Raw genomic sequence first — 26,630 nt, 5'->3', positions numbered from 1 at the left:
GGAGGAGGAGGAGGAGGAGGAGTCATTCAAAGAAAGGATTAAAGGAATAACAAACAGTAGGACAACCTTCTTTATTAAATCACATCACATCTCACTCAGGGCTGAAGAGATGGCTTATTGGTAAAGAAAACTGGCTGATCTTCCAGAGGTCCTGAGCTCAATCCTCAGCAACCACATGGTGGCTCACAACTATCTATAATGGGATCCTTAGCCCTCTCTGGCATGCATGCAGATATAACACTCAGACCTTAAAAAAATCTGTAAGTTAAATCACATCTCAGGTAAAATGCTCCGTAAATATGAACTCCACAGACAAGGTTAGATTTATAGACCCCTTTTCACAATGGAAAAAAAAAATGTGTATGTTTGCAAATTCTCCTTAAGTCCTGGCCAAGAGTAGCTGGTGTTGTCTCCATAACTCACATAAAGTAAGAGAGCTAACTTCAGCAAAGTGTAGAGCTATGGCCAAAGCTCAAAGCTGCTAATGCAGTAAGGAAGCAAGGGACATGATTATGTTCACTTGTGACAGAAGAGTATATACAAACAGCCACAGATGGAATCAAAGCTTCTGCCACCTGGTTTATAATGGATATCACTCATTGTATGTCTACAAATGCACAAAATGTAAAGATCTCATATTTCATAGAAAAGAAGCCAAATAAAATGATTTACAATCTTGAGTCTGTCGGTACTTGAAATCAAGAGGATTTCTACCTCAGTTTTTAAAATCCTGCACCAAAAGTAAAGGACTTAACAAAATTTTTAACATGAATAGTAGTTTGATGAAAAAAAAATCCATAGAAGTGGGTCTGTCCCACTTCGAGCCTAGTTTAAAAGCACTATGATTTGTTCTACCATGGGGACACAGCCCTGCCCTTGGAAGCAGCAGGTATCTCCAAAGCAAAGGCTGGTAGGAACAGATCCTGATAATAACTTCCTGGCAACGTTTGATTTTGCAGGCCGTTGCTACCACAAAGGATACTTTTGAAGGTTTTGTCAAACAACAGAGCCAACTCTTAAAAACCTGTACTATGTAAATTGTTTTGAGAGATGCTAAACCAAGATGTTACTCTGAAAGCCTTCATAGCGTGGTAGTGATGGTCATGTTGGCCCACTACAAACAAAACCCTAAGATGTAGGTAATCTGCAAATAAATACAAGTCACTGGTAACAAAGGGCAATGGTTTAGAATGTTGTTCATATGGAAAACAGTACTTGTAAACCAACCTACTTGCTCGGGGATGGTATTTTATTTGAATTTATTTATTTATTTTTATTTTATGGGTCTGAATGTTTTTGCTTGCATCTATTCCTGTGAACGAAGTACATATCTTTGCCCACAGATGCCAGAAGAGGGTGCTGGATCCCCTGGAGCTAGAGTTATAGATGCTTGTGAGTCACCATGTGGGTGCTGGGAACCAAACTCAGCCCCTCTGGAAGAGCAGCCAGTGCTCTTATCCACTGAGCCATCTTTCTATCCTTGAGGGTTGGGTATAGTAGCACACATTTTTTTTTCCTCCGTAGCTTTGGTGCCTGTCCTGGAACTAGCTCTTGTAGACCAGGCTGGCCTTGAACTCACAGAGATCCGCCTGCCTCTGCCTCCCGAGTGCTGGGATTAAAGGCATGCGCCGCCACCGCCGGGCAGTGGTGCACATTTTTAATCCCAGCACTCAGGAGGCAGGCTGATCTCTGTATGGCCAACCTGGCATACAGTGAGACCCTATCACAAAAAACAAATAATAAAACACAAAAACCTAAAACAGCCTTGTTCTTCACATTCATTTACCTAACTGAGTTTTGATTTCAAACATGAGCCATTAGGTAAACGGTGGTAACAATTATTAGTATTTAGAAGAATGAACGGGCACAGAGATGAGAAGTTCACTGTTGAATATGCTGAATCTGGGGTTTCTGCGAGAAGCATCTGAGTATGTGGATATGGGCTGAGGGAGGGAGGGAAGGAGGGAGTGAGGGAGGGAGGGAGGAAGGGAGGGAGGGAGGGAGGGAGGACATGACTTTAAAGAACTCTGGTGCCCGACATTGGACTCACTTAATAGTTGCTGACCTTTTCAACACACCTAACTCTGCCTTAGTTTCCTCATCCCTAAAATGGGGATAATTCCCCAGGTTGCCTGGCACAGTTTTTCAACAGTGTTTCTCTACTGTCAGTGACTCTCCCCATTTAAATCCAGCTAAATGCCCACGGCGAAGACTTTCTCCAAGGATGCCCTCAAGAGCTACTCCCTGGAGCTTTAGCATCTTCTCCACACCCCTTTTTCTGCTCCTTCTATTTCAATAAGATAAAAATCAGGTATATCAAACCAGGAGATGGTGCCGCGTGCCTTTAATTCCACTAGTCAAAAGGTAGAGGCAGGTAGATTTCTGCGAGTTCAAGACCAGCCTGGCCTACAGAATGAGTTACAGAACAGCCAAAGCTACACAGAGAGACACTGTCTCAGAAAAATAAAATGAAAAAAAAATCAGACAAATTCATCACAATAAGCTGGGTATACCCAAACATGACAGTCAGGGGCCTAAATCCCACATCCATGATTTTGATCTTCAACAGCACTTCTGCCAAGAATGTTTTCTTATTTTACGTATTCTGGGGGGGTGGGTAGCTTTTAAGATATAAACTCATTTTCCCCTGATTATGAAAGTTACATGTCTCAGAGGCAAGACAGAGAAAGTACACCTGCAACAACCCCACCCTGGGGAGGAGTGAATCCATGGTTCTTCCGGGCACATTTGTGGGAACACAGCTTTGGGACTCATGCTACAGAAGCTCTGTGCTTCCAATATCTCACACCGACATACACGGTGGTAAGGATGCATCTCTTACTACACGCATGCCTCCCCACCGCCTCCCCACTGTTAAGGATGACACCGCCCTCTAAACAGCGGCTTGAGATGAGTGCAAGACACACTCACAGACAACAGTAAAGTGGAGGTCAGTGCACAGCCGGGCCAGCATTAGTATAGTAATTTACATGTTGATTTTTTACAGGATGAATACATGTCGGCTGGTATATGCATATTTTAATTGTAAAAGGAATCTCAAAGAACGGGTAAGGATGTTTGACAAAAGGTGGTGAGCAAGAAGCATGGGAAGGGACCGATAATCTACTGTAAATGTTCACATTTATTATTCAAATGTCATCAGCTCAGCCAAGTGAAGAATAATAGTACTACCTATTGTCATAAGGTGAGAATAAACAGTAAGTGAAGAAGAGGGGAAAGAAGAGTGGGTCTCAGTAAAGGAGAAATTACATATACCTAGGATGTGTTAATTCTCTAAAAACATCATAAGATAACAAATATTGACATTTATTCACGTGAATCATTTGTATATGAATGGCATACTAGTCAGTGTGCCATTTTGAAATTAAATTTTGTTTAAATCACCAAACTGGAAATAAAAAAAATGTCATAGATTCTACCACAAACCCATCGTGGTTTCTAAGATTAAAGTGAGGACATCACGGGATCCTGGGGACGATGTGAGGGAGCTGGCATGCTAGTGCAAAGTGAGCAAAATGAAGCAACCACTCCAGAAAACAGTCTGTGAGTTTCTTATAAAACCACTTAAAATCCTTAAGAGGATTCAAAGTATTTGTGGATATTAGCTTAAGAAAATGAGCATATGCCCATGGGAAACTTGTACAGCATGTTCACAGCCGTTATATTAATGAGTTAGGAAAAGCCTGCACATCTATGAAACACTGTGTAAGCAAACTGGCATGCCTGTACAATGAACTACCACTCATACATGCAAAGAAAAGCCACTGATCCATGAACGTTTGTGGGGAGAGAGAGAGAAAGACAGAGAGAGAGAGAGAGAGAGAGAGAGAGAGAGAGAGAGAGAGAGAGAGAGAGGAGAGACTTTCATGGGAGATTTTTCTATCCTCTTTAATTTTAGCCATATAAGGCACTAGAAAAGTAATACAAATCTGTCATAGAAACAAATCAGAACAGTGGGCACCAAAGAAAAGGAGGCTGTGTGAAGGGTGGCATGGGCTACTTCTCCAGAGTCACTGTGATAGTTTAGATTTTGATAGGCATTAGTTCGAATGTAATCAATAGTGACTTTAAGGCATGCATTTCTTTTTTTTTTTTTTTTTCAAGACAGGGTTTCTCTGTAGCTTTGGTGCCTATCCCGGAACTAGCTCTTGTAGACCAGGCTGGCCTTGAACTCCCAGAGATCCGCCTGCCTCTGCCTCCCGAGTGCTGGGATTAAAGGCGTACGCCACCACCGCCCGGCAAGGCATGCATTTCTTGAACATGAGACCTTGTGTTTGATTGCCAGACCACAAAAGTATGTACATACTTATCACAAATGAATTCTGTAAGTAATTCTCAGTAAGCAGATATTGGGCAATAGTTACTAATGTGTGCACGAGTGAAGTATATTGACATTCACAACTAACCTTAAGATGCTTCCAAATAAAAAAAAGAAAAATGGCCGGGCGATGGTGGCGCACACCTTTAATCCCAGCACTCGGGAGGCAGAGGCAGGCGGATCTCTGTGAGTTCGAGACCAGCCTGGTCTACAGAGCTAGTTCCAGGACAGGCTCCAAAGCCACAGAGAAACCCTGTCTCGAAAAACCAAAAAAAAAAAAAAAAAGAAAGAAAAATGTAGATATGTGACAAAATAACAAACACTGATAGTATTTAGATGATGACATAAAATTACTTTAAATTTTCTATACATTCAACATTTAAAATTTTTGACATTATAATAGAAACATTACTCCTTTCCCTTTTCTCTCTTCAATAAAACATTGGCAATAGTTACAGCACATATTATTTAAGCTACATATGTTATACATCACAGGATCTCTTTATCAATACATGTTGGCCTATCTTATCCTTCTTAAGTATTTTAATTTTTTAAAACAGAGTTTTGATGGGGCTGGGGAGAGGACTCAGTGGTTAAGAGCACTGACTGCTCTTGCAGAAAAACAGGGTTCCATTCCCAGCACTGACAGCGGCACATAACCATCTATAACTTTTATCGTGGGGGATCCAATACCCTCTTGTGACCTCTATGAGTACTTACACCCAGGTCAAACACTCATAAACATAAAAGAATTTTTTTTTTTAAGTTTTAAAGCCTTGTATAACATCTTTGAACCTGAGCTAGAAGGGACCGCAATTGCCGAAGGGGCTTCCTGAGCTGACATTGAACGTGGATGTGTGTTTTCCAGGGTGCGAAGACCAGTTCCAGGCCTCCCCTGAGCCACTCCACCCAGTTCGGGTCTTTCTCAAGAGAAGAGACCCTGCAGCAGATGAAGACCACCGTATGCATGGGTGCTGTCTTTCTTCTTTCCCTCCCGTCCTCCACATCCTTAGAAAGGCAACAAATCTGTTCTCGCCAACAGAGGACCGTCCCCTTTTCCTTAGATGCTGCTACTTAGAGTAGATCAGCCTCCTCTAAGGATCCCTAGACCCAAGACTGAGGGTCCTGGGAGAGAGGACTGGGGACTCAGCACACGGGCTGCACACCTGTGACTGTTCATGACACAGACTCACTGAGGACTTTCTCTGCCATACAGCAGCTCTCCCTGTACATTTGAGGAGCCATTCCTAAGGACCATTCTAAAAAGAATGGCTGCAGTGAGGGATAGAATTACGTCAGTCTGGATATCTTGCTCAAATACTTCAGCAACAGAATTCTTGATCAATACTAACAGCAACCTACAATCACAGGTCTTAAATATGAAAATCTAATTGTTTTTACAACATAACTATATCTTGGGTATTTCCCTACAAGAAAATGCACATAGATTGATCTACCTTGTGTTTCTAATATTTAGTTTATGAACATTTTGGCACAATAATTATTAAAGCAGATGTACTAAGGTCAAGGACTTCTCCTCCCAACAAAACACCTCAATGACTGGACCCCGAAATAAACATAAGGTCTCTCCGCTAGTCACATGGTTTGTCCCTACACAACATTATCCTAGACAACACTCTTGTGTGCCCTATAACAGTGGGTCAAAACATTACTCAGACCATTGGGATTAGTACCCAGGGCACTAACTAATGAGGCTTATGAGATTCTGGTTTACAAACGAATTGAATGACTAGTTGTTTCTGAATTGTATCTGCTTCCTCCAGTTTCCTGGAGTATGGAACAATGTACAGTGAGAAGCTGATGAGACAAACTTGGAGTAGGTGAACTACTGAATCACTTTACGAAGTCCTTCTTACCTCATTTGCTGGAATGTCAGCGAAGGGCTTGATGACAGCAGCTAGTGGGATCTGAGCTTGCTTAGCCATGTCTGCTGTGCACGGGAAGCAGTACGTGGTGCACCGAATGTACCGGGGGCTCGAGTGGCCTGAATCATCCAAAGTCACACACAGACAAAACTCGGTTAGAGTAAAGAGCTGGTCCAAGACACCCAAACAAGAGTACATCCAAACAATTCATTCCTATCTATAAATTCTCCGTTTCTAAAAATGTGGAGTATTGCAGAACTCTGCCATCTACATTCCGAGGACATAATGAGACCTGCTGAATTTTACTAGGGAGATAGGAAAGGAGTGCTTTATTACTATTACTATTTTCAATGAGCTGGGCTTTAATGCAGCCCAAATATAGACTGGAGAGGGTTTAGAGTTAGCGGAAGATATGAGACAAAGAGACATAAGGCGTGAGAGAATGAAGCTTTAGGCCCACAGCCGTTCTTTTTACTCAGATTTATTTTCAGTTGATTTATGGTAGCGTCTGTCTGATGGGGAAGCCTTAGAAGGTTGGGTGAGCACTTGTGCAGGTGCCCATGGAGGCCAGAAGAGGGCACTAGATATCCAGGAGCGTGAGTTACAGGCTGCTGTGAGCAGCCTAACATGGGGTGCTAGGGACTGGACTTTGGTCCTCTGGAAGAACAACAAAACTGCTCTTAACTGCTGAGTCACCTCTCCAGCCCAACAATCACTTTTTTGTTACCATGTCTACCAACACATCTGCCATGGGCACATGCGTATCTGGACAATCTTTTATACTACCAAAGGAGACTTTGTAGAATATAGCTGCAACTGTCTACATTTTTTCCCTAAGTTTGTAAATGGAATTCGAATTAAAATTCTACTTGTAATAGAAATGCTACTTTTAAAGTCATCCCAATCACTTTTTAATATACATTAGACTTCTTGGCCACGTACTTTTATTGTACGGCACAGAGAAGAACTAAAATAACGCCCATGGCATGAGGAACAGTTTAATCATTAGAACAATTTAAGCTTTTGTCAAAAACATATCATCATTGACAAATTGTGTCAAGCAAACTGAATATCTACATGTAGAAGGATCTTGCTTTTTCAGCTAAATTCAAATCAATTTTCAATGGATCAAAGGTCTCAACATTAGACCCAAAACTCTGGAACTCCAGAACAAAGAATGAGAGCACTTCGGGATTTAGGCTCAGGTGAGGAAGAGCAGGGAGTGCACTTCGGGATTTAGGCTCAGGTAAGGACTTTCTGAACAGAATGCCAGTCACCTAGGAAACAGGACCGTGATCAACAAGTGTGTTGTCATGGAATTAAAAAGTTCTGCAGAGTGAAGGAAGCTGCTGGTCAACTGCAGAGGAAGCAGCCTACAGAATGGGAGAGCTTTGCCGGCTACACATCTGACAGAGGATTTGTGTTTATAATATACAAGAACTTCAAAAACTACACCAAGAAAACAACCCACTGAATTTAAAAGTGGGCTAAGGAACTGAGTAGAGATTTCTCACAAGAAGAAATACAAATGTCTGAGAAATATTTTGACAAGTATTCACCAACTTTAGCCAACAGGAAAAATGCAAATTAAAACTAATTTGAGGCCTCATCTTAATTCGGTCAGATTGGCTAAGATCGGGAAAACATGCAACCACAAATTCCGCTGAGGATGTGGGGAGCCCTTGGGCACTGTTGGTGGGAGTTCAAGTTGGCACAGCTGCTCTGGATATCAGTGTGACTGTTCCTTGACCCAACTATCCCACTCCCGGGTGGATACCCAAAGACTATATTCTCCTGCAAAGATGCAAGATCCATGTTCATATCTGCTCTCTTCACAAGAGCTAGACAAAGACACAGCTTAAAGGGCCAGCAACAGATGAATGGATAATGAAAATGTAATCCCTAGACAATGCAATTTCATTCAGCCATAAAAAATTAAATTATGAAATTTGCAGACAAATGGATATAACACAACTGGAAAACATACTGAGTGAGGTAACCCAGATCCATGGAAACAAACATCACATGTTCTCACTCATATATGGATCCTAGTGTTGAATCTTTAGGTTATTTGCTTAACTCCGGGGTACCTGTTAGAATCCAGGGAACGAGAAAGTTACCCCTGGTGGGGAGTGAGTGCCCTGGTCATTTCTGTTGTTGTTCAGTTTGACTTAGAGTTTCCTGGGAAGAAGAACCTCAATTGAGAAATGCTTCCATCAGACTGCCTATAGGCCAGGTGATAGGGCATTTTCTTGACTGTCAATTAACGTGGGCAGGTCGTCCTGAGTGGTGGTAACACAGCAAACTGAGCAAGCATAAGGAGAAAGCCAGCTCCCCACAGTTTCCACTTCAGTTCCTGCCTCTAGGTGCGATTCCCTCAATGATGGACTGCATGGAAGTGTTAGCCAAACAAACCCTAAATCCCAGCGGCTTGTGGGGAAGGGAGAGTCAGTTTTCTCTAAGGGTGTAGCCCTTGGTAGGCCTAGATCTATCACACTCCTTTTTTTTAAAGGCAGGAATATGGGAGGGGTTGCAGAGGTGGGGATGGATCTAAGGAGAGAAAGGGACAAACATGATCAAAATACATTGTATGCATGTATGAAGTTTTCAAAGGATTACTAGAAATAAAAGATTTATTGACTGCCACTACATTTTGGGCACTATTCTAGGTTTTAATTTCCTTTCACTGGCACTGGAGATAGAATGTAGGGCCTCACATGCTAAGCAAGCATTTGACTGATGAGTTATATACACCCCAATTTTTTTTTTTAGTTTTATTTTTGACACAGTATTATGAAATTTCCCAGGCTGGCCTTGAATTTACTGTAGGCGAGACGAGTCTTGAACTTGAAATCCTCTTGTCCCATCCTCCTGGGAAACTAGTATTACAGACCCAAGCTATTGATCTAAAATATTTAGAAGTATAATCCATTAGGACCAGAGAAGATAATCAAATATGATGTTTATTGACTGTCCACTTCATTTTAGGCATTGTCCTAAGCCTTCCTGTGTACTACAGAGCTATTTTTTTTAACAGATCATAAATAATAGAAACACAAAGAATGAATCTACTATCTAGGACATTAGAATGTGCTTAGCAGTTATAAAAAATGAAGCCTCTTTGGTTAAGGAGTATCAGAGAGTAAGAGGCTGATTGAAATTTTAAATACTTGCAGGATCAGCCTCAATAAAAAGATAACATTTGAGTAAAGATTCGATGGAGACAAGGAATTCACAGATAGACTTACACAGGAAGCCTACCAGAGAACAGGAGCTGTTTAGATTGGATCTTCTTGGGGCCTAGCAACTGAGGCTGAGCTCAGAGGAAGAACAGAGTCGGATCCTGTACACTCAAAGCTCAGAAGCCCTCCAGGTTGTACAAATGAAATGGAGCATCACTGCTGGGGCTGGGTAGAGGGGTGTCGTGACCTGACTTAGTCTCCTGGCTGTGAGATGGAGAAGGGTTGCAAGAGGAAGAGCAAAGCCAGAAAAGCTCAGGAGGAGGCTGCTGCCAGGGCCATGTGAGAAAAAGTAGTGGCTCAGACCAGCCCCCTAGCAACAGAGCAAGGGGTGACAGAAAGATTCTGGGCATGTGTCAATCTAATGGCATGAACGTTTGCAGGAATAATGTCTGCGGTACACAGATGTGAGTCTGAGGATCAACAAGAAGTTGAAATTGCCATCACTGGAAACTGAGCGGCTGCAAGGAATAAGGAAGGAACGAGTTTTTAAGGGATGAGTGGACAGATATCAGAATTGGGTTAGAACATGTCCAGTTTGGAAAATGGATTAAGCAGTCAGTCACAGAGCAAGTCTGAGAACATGGTTAGACGGGAGTTGGAGTCCAGACTAGCTGTGTCCCTTTAGGAGCTCTGAACAGAGACAGGACATAGAAGTAGGCTAAACCACTACAGCAACAACCATGGCCAAAGAGAAGATGATCAAGGACTAAGTCCAGGGTCCTGCAACATAAATATATGTATGTATAAACAATGCACATGTATATACACATACATGAGCATATATACATACACATGCATATATACAATATACATGCACACACATATATGCACATGCAAAAACACATGCAAATACACAAAATATGCATATACACATGCACATGCATGCATATGCATACACATGCATACACACATGCATATACACACGTATTCATATCCATGCATGATCATGTACAGAAAAGAGAAAGAGAGAGAGAGCAAAAAACATTTTTTAAAAGACTGAGGAAGGATTAAAAAAAAGAACCCAGGGCCCTAGCTCTGAAATGAGGAAGGTCCATCAAGAAAAGGGCATATGGCCACCTATACCTGATGATGCTGCTACACCAATGTGACTACTCGGTTCAGTAATTCAGACAGAGACCCTAAAGAGGTCTCAAAGGGGTTCCAATACCTCAATACTTAAGCTATTAAATGAAACTAAAGAATATACAAAAAGTTCATGCAGAATTAAGGGTCTGGATTGAAACGGCCGCACCTGTCTATCCACGAGAGTAGAAAAAACTATCACACAATACATCCTAATGCCTTACAAATGTGAACTCACTGCATACATCTGATGATTATGTAAATAATAAGAACAAAGCAAATCATTCAAAACTGATCATGACTCAGTTTAATATCAATGTCTAACGATAATATGAGAAGGTGACTGTGTTACAGATGACTCCACAACTTTGAGCTAAGGGGTAACGTCATACGTCCAGGCAAAAGTACACAGAGCACACAGCCATTAAAGCGCGGTATTCTGACTTCACCGAGCCACTCTTGCTTTGATGTTGGTGTTGAGGATCAAAGCCGGGCACAACTCTGCCGCTGAACTGCAGCTCTAAGCCCATCCGTCACATTTTGACTTGCCAGGAACAACAGGAAAAGAATTGCATGGGGCTTGACAGGCAGATTAAAATGAGAGCAGGCATGGGCTGCATCGGGAGGGGCGGAGCTCACAGTCCCCTTATTCTGGTGTAGAGGCAGGGAACCGAGAACCAGAATGTTAAGAGACAAGCTGAAAACAGTATCCCCAGGCTACAGCAGGTGAGCTGACTCACAGAGCTTAGCCTCTCTGTTCTCCTCACAATGCCCAGCAGGGTGCGCAAATCCAACCCAAGTAGGGGATGGAGTACCTTAAACCATAAACCAAAATTTAAAATTTTCTTATACATCACTCAAAGTTCTGCAGACTGCTACATCAGAGAATATAACTGTTGGCAGTACCTTTGGGGTTCTTGAGCAACTAATAGAAAATTGGTCTATTCTCAGCTATAAGGGGGTTATGCCCCCAATAATAGTATTGATGAGTGGAGTCAGGGTATCTGTTTTGAAACCAGTGAGAAAATTTAAAACCATAGTAGTAATAATAATAATAATAATAATAATAATAATAATAATAATAATAATAATGTCACTGAAAAGAAATACCTTGGTCTTGAATCACACAGTCCGTGGTGACCAGCGGAGGCACCTGGCCTCTGGTGTTGGTAGTGTAGACCTGTCCGCCTCTGGTGGCCCTGTCACTCTCAATCACTTGAATCTGACAAACAAGATGTGAAGAGTGAATTACACTAAGTTACAAGTTTTCCTGACACTCATTTAAGGGGGACAGTGGTGGTTCCTGCTCCCTCTTCCTCTCCTCTCCCTTTCCAGAGAAAGAGGAAAAAGAGAGCGAAAAAGAGGGTTGGAGACAGAGAGAGAAGGGGAAAGGGAAACAGGAAAAAGAGAGGGGTATCTTTTAAAAATCCTTTCATTTCTTTGCAGACAAATCAATCCACCATACCTTCATTTCATCTTCATTTACTTTCACAATTTTATACCGTTATCAAATTTCCAAATCCTATTCTGTAATACTCTTGGCTCAGACTCTGACCTTTCAGAGACCCTTATTTTTATTTACTATACTTTGTCTTATTTATTATAACCATAAATGAGCATTTGAAAAATTCTTTAGAAGGAAAAAAAAGAATCTTGAAACCTTGTTTAACAAAAATACTTTTGTATCAAAAGAAAACTCTAAAAATCATTAAATACAGCCAGGTGGTGGTGGCTCACACCTTTAATCCCAGCACTCAGGAGGAAGAGGCAGTCAGATCTCTGTGAGTTCGAAGCCAGCCTGGTCTACAGAGCTAGTTCCAGGACAGGCTCCAAAGCTACATGGATAAACCCTGTCTCAAATATGAGCAAAGAGGTCAAGACCATGATGGGGACACCCACTGAAACAGTCTACCTGAGCTAATGGAAGCTCATCAACTCCAGCTAGACTGGGAAGGAACAAGCATAGGACCAAACTAGTCCCTCTGAATGTGGCTGACAGTTGTATGGCTGGGGCAGATTGAGGGGCCACTGGCAGTGGCACTGGGATTTGTCTCTACTGCATGTACTGGCTCTTTGGGGGATCCTATTCTCTTTGTATGTATACGTTGCTCAGCCTAGATGTAGTAGAGAAGGCCTTGGACTTTCCACAAAGCAAAGTGCCTTACCCTGTCTTAGGATTAGAGGGAGGTGGAGTGGAAGGGTGTGTGGAGGAAATGGGAGGAGGGGAGGGAGTGGGAATTTGCATTGATTTAAAAAAAAAAAAAGAAAGAAAAAGAAAAAAAAACCCTGTCTCAAAAAAAAAAATCCTTGAACACAGAAGAAATGGTGTACACTATCTGAGCTAAAGCCACCTATGTTCTGCTCAGAATCTGTCTTCTTCCTCAGTTTCCCTACAGAAAATATTTTGGGGTGGGAGTATCTTTTATTTAGAAACCATAAGGTGTGAAGGTGCCCAAATGCTGCCATCTAACATAGAAACATATTTTTCTACTAATAATATTTGTTGTTGAAGACTACAGAGCTTTAGTTTTTTCTTTCTTTCTTTCTTTTCATTCTAACTGTCTCGGGTTAAATTCTAAGCAAAACTGAGTGGAATGAAGTTAGGGAAACAGGAAGAAAGTCTAGGGACTATCTCCCTCTGTTTCCTCCTTTTCCACTCCGGTCCCTCGCGTTCTAGGAAGGGGAGTGGCAAAAGAAAGCAACAAACAGAGGCTAAAACCAAAGACAAGCACAAGAAGACAGCAACAGGAAGTGTCCAGGCTGGAAAAAATGATACAGTTTCCCGCTGTTAGTGATAAAGCTGACTGTGAACCAACTCTGAAGTGTTCTCTGGGGCTCCAGTCTCACCAGTGCAGATGGTGCTGGCATCACAGGCCCCAAGAATATTGGCAACAAACCTAGCCTGAATTTAAACCTGCTTCTGTCTGCCTTCTGGCTCCCTCGGAGACTGAGTACTTCTAAAGATGTAGGATGTGTTCCCAACACCACTACCACAGCAAGACACAGACAAGATGCTACGCTGGGAAAGGAGGGCACAGAAGCATCGGAGCACTGTGATTGTACTCTGCATTTAACCACAAAGCTAATCGGGTTACTCTAAAGGGAAGTCACTTCTCCACTATTAAATGCTAACATTTAGCACAATCATTCCAACCAACACAGTCTAAGGTGAACGCTGTCACGATGCAGCCATGTGCCGAGTACGCTGAACTTACACAGTCACCGATCAGGAGATCATACTTCCAGAAAAATCTCATTTAAATTATCCATTCACAACTCTCAAAGCCCAATCCCCAAAGAAACAATGTTATAATTAGTCATTATTAATTAAAAATCCACATCTTGTCAGAACAAGACACAGAAAAGAGGAAGACGACATCAAGCAGTTCTAGCCATTGCTAAAAATAGCTTTTGATTTACCCAGACGCAGACTCTTAAGAAACAGCATCAGAAATGAAACAATAAGCAAAACCACCAACAGTGACAGGCAGCAACCGGCACCCATGCGCCGAGACCTAGCACAGTGGCGTGTGACCATGTCAGCGTTCTCCCAGAAAACACGGATCTCCTTCCCTTCAGAAGTGTCACTGGAATCATCGCCATGAATGTTGGGAAATCATAAAACATCCCCAGGAAAAGAATCAAAGGAGGCCCTGCTCTAGGGAGGAATGCCCAGGAGGAGACGTGAGCGAAGGTGTGTGGCCGCATTAGCAGAGATGCTCGAGGCAGCGATGTCTGACTTGTAGGCAGTGGAAGGAGAAGAGGAAGGACACGCCTCTGAACAATCCTCCTCTGGATACAGGAGAGGGCAAGGAAGAGCTTTGGTAATGCTGCTTCCGTCCCTTCACCATGTGGCTAAGACCACCAGTCACAGGGTTGTATTAAGTACCTCACTCGGGACTGGAGGACGGACTCTTTCCTTCAGAAAGAAAGAGTTTATTTCAGTAGAACAATATGTCGTTTTGGTCAGAGGAAAACAAACAGACTTCAGCTTCATCACTATGTCAATTACCTCAAGATAAACAACATGGGGCTGACTTGCACATAGACACTTTCAAGATTCACAACGAGCCGTGGCATCTGCTGCTTCTTCTCATTAATGCTCATCCACCCCTTGACTCAGCACACTGAGCAGCAGGCTCTGTGTAGGTGCTAGAGACAGCAGCGAACACACTAGAAGATCCTTGCCCCGTGGAGCAGACGTTCGAGTCTGGAGAATGGTGGTGAATAAATCACTACACCAACAGTGTGCCCTCTGCCAGGCAGCTGGATGCTGTGGACGGGTAGAGACACGGACGGACGGCGAAGGCATGACAAAAAAGAACATACGAGTTGGGCTGGCACACGCCTAGGAAAGGAGCCTAAATAGGGGCAGTGGAAATGTCACAGTCAAGTTGAGGCACACAAGGCATGTTTGGAGAGCTGGAATAACTAAAGCGGAGGTGCAGGCCAAGAAGAGATCGGGTGAGAGCCGTCTATAGATGAAACATGTACAGAGGGCAGCTGGAGTCAGGAGTCACCAACAGAGTGAATGGAGAAGGCCCTAGGACAAGAGTTCCTAAGATGCTCTAGGCTACTGTCAGTTGCACATGCTTGAGGGTGTACTTTGAATAATGCTGACCTAGAGACCATGAAGGAAAGGTCATTCCAAAGAGTAAGCCTTGGGGAACTCTAACACTGGGGCAATAACAAAAACCCACACCTACAAACACACACACACACACACAAACCTACAAACATACCACATATATACACATACATATATGCACATACCACACACATAAATGCAGACACATACACATATATACAAACACACACAAACATATACACACCCACATTTAAATACATACACACATACATATGCACACATACAAATACCACACATACACACATACACATATGTATGTATACACACACCATACATACATACACATATGTATACAACGCCCCATACACACAAACCCACAGACACAAGCACACAGTATATACAAACACACAATTGACACCTTCATGGAAAAAACAAATACATTTATATAGACACAAACATTTATAAACACACACATACATACACATAGGCCTGCAAAACCACTAACTCACATACATATTCAGCATGAACACACACATGTACAAACATAAACACATGCACACACAAAGATATACATATATACATAAACACCTGCATACAACACATATAAACATATGCACACAGAGACATGCACATCCACAAACACACACAGGCATACAACACCCCAATACAAAGGCCCAAACACAAGGGTGCATACCCATTCACATGCAAATGGAAACACAGGCTTAAGAGATGAAGGTGTAAGTCAAGGGGCATGGCCAGGTGTGAAAGCGCTGGTGGGGAGAGTGGGCCCTGCAGCTTTCCAGGAAACAAGCTACAAAGGCAGGAAGCACTGGGGGGAAAGAAGGCTTTCACCCTTCCAAAAGTCGGCAGTGTTTGCTGATGACAGGGTCAGCAGTGTGACCAAGACAATTAAGGGAAGGTAGGAAACAGGGAAGCTCATCCCCAAGGATACTAAAGGCACCTGTGATTCTAACAGAAAGAGACCTGGTCAGAAGGAAAGTTGGGGGTCGGGTATCTGAAATCACATACAGAGTCAGAATAAGCTCACTATAAACACATTTTTAACCCAAATAACCAAATAATTTTGTTTTCGTTAAAGACATTTTGTCACTGGCATAAACAACGTAAAGGAGGAAAGATTTATTCGGCCCATGGCTGCTGGGCCCCACGTATTTGCGCAGAACCTCATGGTGGAGGAACACGCAGCACGTATGTGCTGTTCATGTGTCTGCGTTTGCACACCTCACAGCAGACAGCGAGCAGAGAGCATGGCAGAGAGGGACCACATACTAATTCCTTTTCTGTGCTGTAATAAAACATCACGGCCAAGGCAACTATGAGTTTATTTTGGCTTACGATTCCAGAGGGTTAGATTTCCAAACAGCAGGAAAATCGGGGCAGACTGCGGCCAGCACAGGGGCAGGAACAGGAGGCTGAGCGCTCGCTCACACCCTGAACCACAAGCATGAAGCAGAGAGAGCAAACAGGCAGTGGGAAAGGACTCAAGCTCACAGAGCCCACCCCCTGTGACACACTTCCCCCAGGAAGGCCATACCTTCTCACCTCCCCAAACAGTGCCAGCAGCCATGACTAAGCAGTCAAACACAAAATCGTATAGGAGACATTTCCCTTCAAACTGCCACAGCCCAAGAACAAACTGCCCCCAAAGACTGAATTTCTCTAGTCAAGTCCCATCTCCTAAAGTTTCGGAACCTTCCAAAACCGCACCTGACTAGGAGCAAAGCCTCTGTGCAGATCTTTCCTAGTCAAGCTGTAAGAAAAGTTATGTCATAAATGTAATAACAAAGGCACTGAGAGCAGCTGAAGTTAGACTCTGTGCATTTGGAGGTTTGTTATAGACACTGGACACTTTATCACCAATCTTCAAGTTTATAGAATTACAGAAATAGCCAAAGTCTTCACACCTCGCTGTATCTGTCCCCTTTTCAATGTGACTTACAGTGCCCCTGATCCAGAAGGCAGAGTCCTCCCTCTGAGCCTTCAACATGCTCCGAACCTGAGCACGCCTCCTCTGGTGGCCAGTGTCCCAGACCTCTACAGGTCCTGGAGGACCCAGTGCTAATAAAGCTTCTGTTTGGGAAGGACATGTGCTCTACTATGTTCATAGCAGCTTTGTTTGTCATAGCCAGAACCTGGAAACAATCTAAATGCCCCTCGACCGAAGAATGGATAAGGAAAATGTGGTATATTTACACAATGGAGTACTACACAGCAGAAAAAAAATAATAACGACAGCTTGAATTTTGTAGGAAAATGGATGGAGCTAGAAAACATTATTTTGAGTGAGGTAACACAGACATAGAAAGAAAATTATCACATGTACTCACTCATAGGTGGTTTTTAAACGTAAAGCAAAGAAAGCCAGCCTACAAACCACAATCCCAGAGAACTTAGACAACAATGAGGACACTAAGAGAGACTTACATAGATCTAATCTACATGGGAAGTAGAAAGTAGAAAAAGACAAGATCTGAGTAAGTTGGGAGCATGGGGACCTTGGGAAAGGGTTGAGGGGGGCAGAGGAGAGGCAGGGTAGGGAGCAGAAAAAAATGTAGAGCTCAATAAATATCAATAATATATATATATTATATATATATATAAGCTTCTGTGTGGGAGAGGAAGGACCACTTACAGGACTGGGGATGGAGTCAGGATCCAGCTTCCTCTGGAGCTGTGGTGGTGGTCCTGCCATCTGTGCAGGACCTGCAGGGAAGGCCCCTGGGTAAGGCATCTGTGCACCTCCCATCTGTGGTCCATAGTTGGTTGCTTAAAAAAAAAAGAAAGAAAGAAAAGAAGAAGTGACAATCTCCAAGCCCAGGTGTAAGACTCACTGACGATATTATACTGTTGAATCGAGCATGCCACCAAGTTCATCTTGCTGGATGCAGCAGGAAATTAAAAGTGAGTTCCTAACTCCCTCTTTAACTTTCTCTTCTGTCACTATCCAGAGGCTACTGTCCCTTCACAGTTGACACAGAAACAAACCTGATCTCCAGCTCAGGACACCCCCAGGTAACCCACACCTTGGCCTCCCCCTGCCCACCTTACCTTGCTGTGGAGGGTAGCCAGCACCACCCAGGGTCTGGCCTGCTGAAGGTGGCGGCTGGTACTGGGCATTCAGGGGAGTAGACCCCGGAAGTCCATCCTGCCTGTGAGTTGGTGGAGGCATAGGAGAGGCCCCAGGGCCATTCAGAGCGGTGGGGGGCGGTGGTGGAACCTGAGGTCCTGGCTGCAAAATTGATGGCTGTGGGGGTTGTGGAGGCCCCTGGAAGGAGGCTGCTGGCTGAGGGCCAGGGGGACCCTGGCTCTGGGAAGTCATGCCCACACCTGTGGAAGAGAGAAGACCATGCCTCAGTGCCACGTTCCACAGCTCTCATGCCCACAAAGCACATGGCAGACATTTGTTTTCCATACACTTATGCATTATATATTTAGGTATATATCATGGCCACGAATTAAAATCTTCCTTCAGAAAGTAATAAAAATATTACTTGGGGGCATTTTTTAAGAAATAAAAAAATTTTATAAGAGTATAAAAGCAACATCTCTAGTTTGGGTAAGAAATTTCTTTTTAAAAAAATTAGCATTTGTGTGTGTGGTGCACACACATGGAAGCTAGAAGGAGCTGGAATAATAGGCAGTTATGAGCAGTCATGTGGGTGCTGGTATCTGAACTTGGGTCCACTGCAAGAGCAGCAAGTGCTCTTAACCCCTGAGCCATCTCTCCAGCCCCAGCGAGAGGCTTCTTGGCAGCACAAATTTTAACTCCAGTTCATTAACACCACATGATCCATGAACTACTTTAAAACATCGGTATCTCCTATAAAGCCTTGAGAATAATATGAAAGAAAAAATTGTCTAGAGCAAGCACCACTCAGATAACTTACGCCTTCAATACATTGTGTGAATTCTGAGTTTGACTAGAGCATATGAGTTCAGAGACAGGTAGAAATAACCTGGAGGAGGTCTGGGCCACTCACAGGCTCGCCATTCACCCTGGAAACCCAAGCTGTCTCCTGGTCGAGGCTTATGTGAAGCTAAGCTGCTCCCTAAGCCATCAGTTTGGAAACTAGTAAAAAGGTCAGAAGGATTCTGGGAGACTATTATCAATACTAACAACTAACTAGCAGTAAGGGAGAATACTGGCTATTTAACGTCAACTTGACACAGCTAGAGTCCCCTGAAAACAGGGACCCTCAATTGAGAAAACTGCCCCACCAGACTGGCCTGTGGTGCATTTTCTTGACTGACGATTGATACAAAAGAGGCCAGCTCACTGTGGATGATGCCACACCTAGGATTCTGTAAGAAAGTAGACTGAACAAACCATGAGGAGCCAGCCAGTAAACAGCACTCCTCCATGGCCTCTGCCCTAGGCCCCTGTCCAGGTTCTGCCTCAGGTTCCTGCTCTGACTTCTCTGGATGATTGACTACAAGCTGTAAGGGGAAAAAAATACCTAAAATCTCTTTCCTCCCCAAGTTGCTTTTGGCCATGGTGTTTTATCACAGCAACAGAAACCCTGAGGCATAAGCTGTTAGCAGGTTGTAGGGCATGTCTGTGACAGACCTGACCATGTGTTTTTTAGAGGATTGTCATAGCATTTGAACTCTGGGTTGAGAAAGCCTTTGAGTGCTCAGAGATCAATGGATTGTTCTGTTGGGACTTAGAAGGCAAGGACATGAACAGAGCAGATGATGGAGCCCTGACTTGTGACATTTCTGAGGAAAAAAAAGACTCGACCAGGGCTATACGTGTGATATTTTCAAGTAAAGAATCTGGGGTGTCAATCAGGCAGTGGTGGAGCACGTCTTTAAAAAAAGAATCTGGGGTGTCAGCTGGGCAGTGGTGGCATATGTCTTTAATCTCAGCACTCAGGAGGCAGAGGCAGGCGGATCTCTGTGGTTTATACAAAAATGCACCAGCCAGCATTTTAATGTCAAGCCAGAGTTAGGTCTATCTTCAAGAAGAAGAACTAACAAAGATGAGAGCATAGCTCAGTGGTAGTCTGGCACGTTTGGTCTCCGGGGTCATCTTCCGCACCACAAAGAGCACCGGATGGGCCCTGAAGGAACAGTGACAGTGTACATTTACCGTAGCTGTTGATCTGCATGGAGTTGAACTGACTGCCCAGCTGGGTGACAGAGGAAGTGGACCCAGGACCTGGGTAAGACGATGGTGGCGGGGGCTGGCCTGATGCGTAAGAGGGTGCCGCATTATTGACAGGTGGGAGTCCTGGAAACCTAAGAGATAAAAGGGATTTGTTAGTGTGCCAGGGTTTCGGAAGCAAATGACAAGCAAAATAGTTAATATATTCTACAACAACAACAAAAGTACCTTCTCTAGGGGGTAGGAAAAATGACTGATATTGTGGATTAAATATTTACTCTTGATCCGAGCTCTTAGCAACCCACAGCACAGCCCCACGGCTCCACTCACGGTTCCTATGTCGAGGGAGAGAAAAGTCTAACACGAACACAAGGCCAGCTTTGGAAGCCAATGAAAGGGTGAGCCCAACGCAGCCACTTCACACTCACAAAACTTGGCCAATGCAACAAAACAAAAACAGGACAGTGTGCTTTGTGGTTGTGTGTTGGTGATCATCCTGCTTATCATTCCGACCCAATTTCTAAACAGAATCCGGCCTGTCTTACATTCTGAAGTCGGCAAGGCACACCCTACAAAATGGTGTTTGGCAGTCAACGTTGCAGTAGGTTTGGAGTAGGTGTTTTTCTGTTTTTCTCATTGAAAAATCCCATCGTACTTTACCCATGACGTAGTTTGAAACTGTGTTTGTCTGTTGTGTGTTATTATTACTGTTTTGGTCTAAGCAATGGTTATCGCCCGAGCAGTGATACAACACAGAAAGCTAATAAGTACCAGGCGTTATGAATCTTTTCCTACTAACTTTCAGTTGTGACTAAACATTAAGGCTCCCTAGATTACATGGCCTGAGGGGCTGGAGAGATGGCTCAGTGGCTAAACATATCGGTTGTTCTTGCAGAGGACCCAAGTTTGAGTCTCAGCACCCACATGGCTAAAACAGCCACCCATACGCATAAAAGAAAGAAAAAAGAACACTAGAGAAAGGATGGGGATAGAGCTCGGTGGAAGGACACTTTCCTAGCGTGTTCAAGGCCAGGGATTTAGGCCTCAGCACTACAAACAAGCAAACAAAGCCTATGGCTTATTTTCACAGCGACCTCTGTTTACACTACAACATTTCTTAGTAGATTCTTGTAAATTCAGTTGGAAAGCTGGGTCTTTTCATTCTCTAACTCACTATTTCTTGGCCAAAACAGATGAATTACAATGAATTGACTAGCTGTCATTTTCCCTTTTGATGGAAACACTGGCATCTTAGAGTATAAATTTTAACAGATTAATCCTATCTTATGCAAAAAACTTTAGAAGTACTTGTAAGTATAAGACAATTGTCCTGGGGCTGGAGAAATGGTTCAGAGGTTAAGAGCACTGGCTGTTCTTCCAGAAGTCCTGAGTTCAATTCCCAGCAACCAAATGATGGCCCACAACCTTCTATAATGAGATGCCCTCTTATGGTATGCAGGCATACACACAGACAGAACACTGTATACATAATAAAAAAATAAATCTTTAAAAAAGAAAAAAATACAGTCATCCTATTTCAGCCATTATCAAAAGAACAAACAACTGGGTATGGGTAGTTTAAATATAATTGGTCTTATAAGCTTGTAGAGAGTGGCACTATTATTGAAGTAAGTGTGGCCTTGTTGGAGGAAGTATGGCATTGGGGGTAGGCTTTGAGGTTGCAAAAGCCCATGCCAGGCCTCTCTTGCTCCCTCTCTCCTCTCTCTCCCTGTAAATGTAGCACTCTCAGTTACGGTTCCAATGGTTGCCCACGTGCCACCATGCTCCTGGCCATGATGGAAATGAACTAAACTGTAAGCAAACCCCCAAGTAAATCCCTTTGTATGAGTTGCCTTGGTCATGGTGTCTTTTACAATAGAACAGCAATTATGACAGTAGGTTTCTATGCGGCTTCTTCAAAGATCACTGGTGTTGTCCATCTCTCCTTAAACCCTTTCGTCTGCCTGGCCTTCTGTAGTAATAGGAGCAGCGGGGCTGCGTCCTCAGAACCCCAGCCGCACCCTGGCCGCCTGGCTAGCTTATGCCCCGAAATAATTACACGGACACTGTATTCTTTTAAACACTGCTTGGCTCTTTAGCTCTAGTCCTTTTCTCGGCTAACTCTCGCACCTGGACTAACCCATTTCCAATCATGGCGGGGGACGCAGCCCCGCTCCTCTTATTACTACAAATGGCGCCCACGTGGACAACTGCTTCCACATAAAGCCTGAGACAGCTTGGGAAGTAATTCTAGAACAAAATGACAGCTTTGTGCCTGGTTTCTTGGTAGCAGCAATTTCTCGGTTCTCGCCTCTGCCCGCTAGAGTGGAGCATCGTGTCTCTCTGAGGCGTCTGCCCCTGAGAGGAGAGCTGTCGAGTCTCTGAGATCACTTCCTCTTCCTCCCAGCATTCTGCTCTGTTTACTCCTCTCATCTATGTTTTAACCTATCAGGGCAAGCAGCTTCTTTATTTAATTAACCAATGACCTTCCTCCATCAGCCTCCCATCCACTTCCCCACTTAAATCTTCCCCTTCCCATTATTCTCCTATCCACCCCATACTGTCTGTGTTTGACCATATCTCCTCCATTATTCTCCCCTCAACACAAACACGATGACCCTTTCTAATTTCCTGGCTTCTACAAGTGCTCCGATTTAAACACACATATCTACAGACCCAAAGCTGGCCTCCAAATATGAGAGAGACATGCAGCATTTGTCTCTCTAGATCTGGGTGAACAGACTCAGAAGAACTATATCCGGTTCCATCCACTGGCCTGAAAATTTCACTTTTTCTTCACAGCTAAATAAATTCCACCCTATATCTGTTCTGTGTTTCCATTACTCATTCATCAATTTGTACAGATCTGGGTTATTTCCATTTCCTGACTATTAGGACTAGAGCATCAACGCACGTGGATCAGCAAATATCTCTGGAGCAGATGTAGAGCCCTTTGCGTATACACCCGAGAGTGGTATAGCTGATCATGTGGTAGAGCTATTTATTTCTAGCCTTTTGAAGAACCTTCACACTGCTTTCCACGGTGGCTATACCTGTTTTCACTCCCACCAACACTGAATAATGTTCTCCTTTCGCCACAGCCCTCCAGGATTTGCTGTAATTTGTTTTCTTAACCTTAGGCAGTCTAGCTGGGGTAAAATGAGGTCTCAAGGTAGTTTAATTTGCATTTACCTGATGGCTAGTTTTAGGTATGAGTTACTGGTCAGTGTGGTCTCATAACCCCTCCAAAACAATACAGGCTATTGCTATTGCTGTAGTTGGCAGTGCTATTACTCTAAAACTTCACAGTAAGATCCTTTTGCTGAAGATACAACATACTTGAGACACGGGACATGGCAAGATCCAGTTGCTACTGAACTGGAAGTTTCCCCTCTTCAGGCTAGTTTTCATGGTGCTAGAAGCTGCTATGCAGACTGCTAGGAAGAGAGGAGTCATCAACAGTCTTATTCAGCGGTCAATCCAGTAAACTATAGTAATGGCCAGCATGGCAAGATATATGCATGGATGCACCAGTGGCATGAATGTTATGGGGGAAACCAAGCACTATTGGATTTAAGGCTCACTCTACAGGAGGACATGCATGGCCAGTATTGTAAATATGACCAAGAAACCATGATCAGGGAACTCACATGCCTTAGGACGGAGCCTACAATTACTGTGTTGCTAAATGGAGATAGTATCAAAATGCCCTCTAAATACTCATCATTATGTCCACAGGCCAGTACAGCTCTGAGACCTCATCAGAGAGGCTTCCTTTCACAATGGATAGAGATTAAGTACAACTACTCACAATAGGTCGAAGTGGGGAAATAAATGACTATGGTGTACTCAGCCCGCAAAAGAACATTTATCTCCCACCCTCTCGCTCAGAGACCACTGTGAGAGAGGAGGTCAGGAGCCTGTCAGAGCCTAACACTGTGGAGAACAGCCGGGAAACAGTGCTTTCTAGACATGACTATTGCACGCACACACTCACAATAGCTGCAAATACCTGTACAAGATCAAGTCAGTAGTGATTCCATCATCAAAAAGGGATGGAAATCAGAATCACAAGGTCCTGTCCCTAGCTGAGGAGCTGTTTTCCTCAGGGAAGTAGGCCCCGAGGAGCTGCCCATACTCCAGCAGATGGCCCTACACACATTTACATGGTGACAGCACTCGCTGGACTCAATGAGTTAAACAACAAAAGAGCAAATGAAGTAGGGAGGGTCCGTGGGGTTCTGGGAGGAGTCCGGGAGGAAGACGGGCTGAGTATGATCAAAACACAGTGAACACATGCATGACAGTCTCAAAGAGTAAATTAAAACGTCATTTTAAAAAAGCTTTTTAAAACATAAAGGAAAGATGCAAAGAGAAGGAGGAATGGAGGGAGGGAGAGAGAGACAGAGAGAGAGAGAGAGAGAGAGAGAGAGAGAGAGAGAGAGAGAGAAAGGAGGTTACACACATCTATTCTCCTCTGAGCCTCCGTCATCAGAAGAGTGTGACTCATTCCAGATCACTCTGTCCCTGGCCTTTGCACTGCCCTGTGTGTACAGAAACGTGTTCCACGGAGCAGATAAGAGGCAACCTGGAAACCCAGCCTGCATATCGGACTTTCCCCTAACTTTTTCAGCTTCCAAACCTACTTTTAGGCCCATATTCAAGTTGTACCACATAAAAAGTGCTGGGGACAGAACAGGACCTAATTGTGCTTCCTTGCAATCAGAGTCCAAGCAGATTCTGAGTCTGACTTCCTGGAGTCACCAGCCTGAGGGAGAGCAATCCAGAGATAGCAAGTGGACTTTCTATCCAGTGACATGGCACACGAGAGCCAATGAAGCGACGCTGAGAGCTGCTGACATGTACTGAGCCTGTGGACTGTGATTAGCATTTTGTGTTGCATGAAGTCATCGGCATGCAAAGCCCTCACAACCACGTATTAAAGGTGTTGAGAAAGCAAAACCACCCAGAGGTTAAGTGGCTTACACACCACTTCACAACAGGATACTCAGAGAAATGTGTCCCTGGGTGGTTTTTGCCCCTGTGTCAACATCACAGGCTATACAGCCTACTACACATGTAAGCTGTAGGTTACATACCACCTGCTATTCCTAGAACCACGATGAGCAAAAGAACACTCAAAGAGATCAATAAAAAAATGCAACTAAGAGATGCAGTGATGTAGATCGTCGAGCAGCTGCTGGTTATCAGCGCAGTGAGTCACAACAGGCTTCTCTGAGTAGGAGAATGCTCTAAAATAACGATCAGTACTATGGGAAACACCTGACCAGTGCAGTCACCACATCCCTACCCAGGGTTCTGTGCTGGCGGTGAGCAGACCTGTGAGCACCAGTGGCATCCCAGACACACGAGCACTGTGTTTCAAGGTGACAACATTCAGATGCTGTGGCATCACTAAGCCCCTGGAAGTCTCCAGCTTCCTTAGAACCTGTAGATCACACTGTACATGTGGAGAACATATACAGAGCATGTGACAAAAATTTATTCAGCCAACAACCTCTGAAGGCATGCCTGGCAAACATTGTCTCCACTCCTCAGGGTGCCAGCCCTGTACTGGGCTCATGATGTCATTCCCAGACGTGACAACACATCAAAGAGATCCACCAGCTGGGCCAATACCAGTGACCAAATCTTGTTCTCAAAGCCACTGGTTCTACCTTGGCTTTCTTTTCTGAATCCTGAGATACCAGGGAGGGGGGTTACAGTAATGACCTATCCTGGATCGTCTCCCTTTCCCCTCTGAACTAAGAAGATCACTTCCTCCTGTTTCCAGTGAGGAATTACGGCCAAGGAACAATATCAACAGCCCAGGCTACTCAGCTGCTGGGGCCAAAGCTACCTTGAGGTTCTGAGTATTTCTTTTCTATATTTATTTATTTATTCTTATACATTTTAAAACTTAACACCATTTTGACAATTTCATATATTGTTTGTTTGTTTGGTTTTGGTTTTTCAAAACAGAACTTCTCTGTAGTTTTGGTGCCTGTCCTGGAACTAGCTCTTGTAGACCAGGCTGGCCTCGAACTCACAGCAATCCACCTGCCTCTGCCTCCCGAGTGCTAGGATTAAAGGCGTGTGCCACCACTTCCCGGCTAACAATTCCATATATTTTTACAATGTATTGTGGCAATATGAATTCCCCGTATGTTCTCTTATTCCTCCCCAATTTCTGCTCATGCAATTCCTATTTCAACAGCTTTCATGGTTTGTTGGGGCGGGGGGAAGGATATTGTTGTTGTTGTGGTTTTTTTTTGTTTTTTTTTTTTTTGGTTTTTCGAGACAGGGTTTCTCTGTGGCTTTGGAGCCTGTCCTGGAACTAGCTCTGTAGACCAGGCTGGTCTCG

General features: G+C 43.8%; 1 protein-coding gene across 1 annotated transcript in view; it reads right to left on the bottom strand.

Annotated features, from left to right (window-relative positions):
• Sec24d (SEC24 homolog D, COPII coat complex component) overlaps positions 1-26,630 on the bottom strand; it is an 86,602-nt gene that overhangs the window by 47,919 nt on the left and 12,053 nt on the right. The window contains exons 4-8 of the mRNA XM_005357230.3: positions 20,252-20,400; positions 18,208-18,486; positions 17,792-17,925; positions 11,661-11,772; positions 6,217-6,344 (exon numbers count right to left, since the gene is read on the bottom strand). Coding sequence (XP_005357287.1) covers positions 6,217-6,344; positions 11,661-11,772; positions 17,792-17,925; positions 18,208-18,486; positions 20,252-20,400 — 802 coding nt within the window. The remainder of the gene's footprint in view (positions 1-6,216; positions 6,345-11,660; positions 11,773-17,791; positions 17,926-18,207; positions 18,487-20,251; positions 20,401-26,630) is intronic.

The sequence above is a fragment of the Microtus ochrogaster genome, chromosome 21 (genome assembly GCF_000317375.1).
Source record: "Microtus ochrogaster isolate Prairie Vole_2 chromosome 21, MicOch1.0, whole genome shotgun sequence".
In the NCBI taxonomy this organism is placed as follows: Eukaryota; Metazoa; Chordata; class Mammalia; order Rodentia; family Cricetidae; genus Microtus; species Microtus ochrogaster.
The sequence above is the reverse complement of the archived record's forward strand: the minus strand, read 5'-3'. Positions and strand labels throughout refer to the sequence as shown.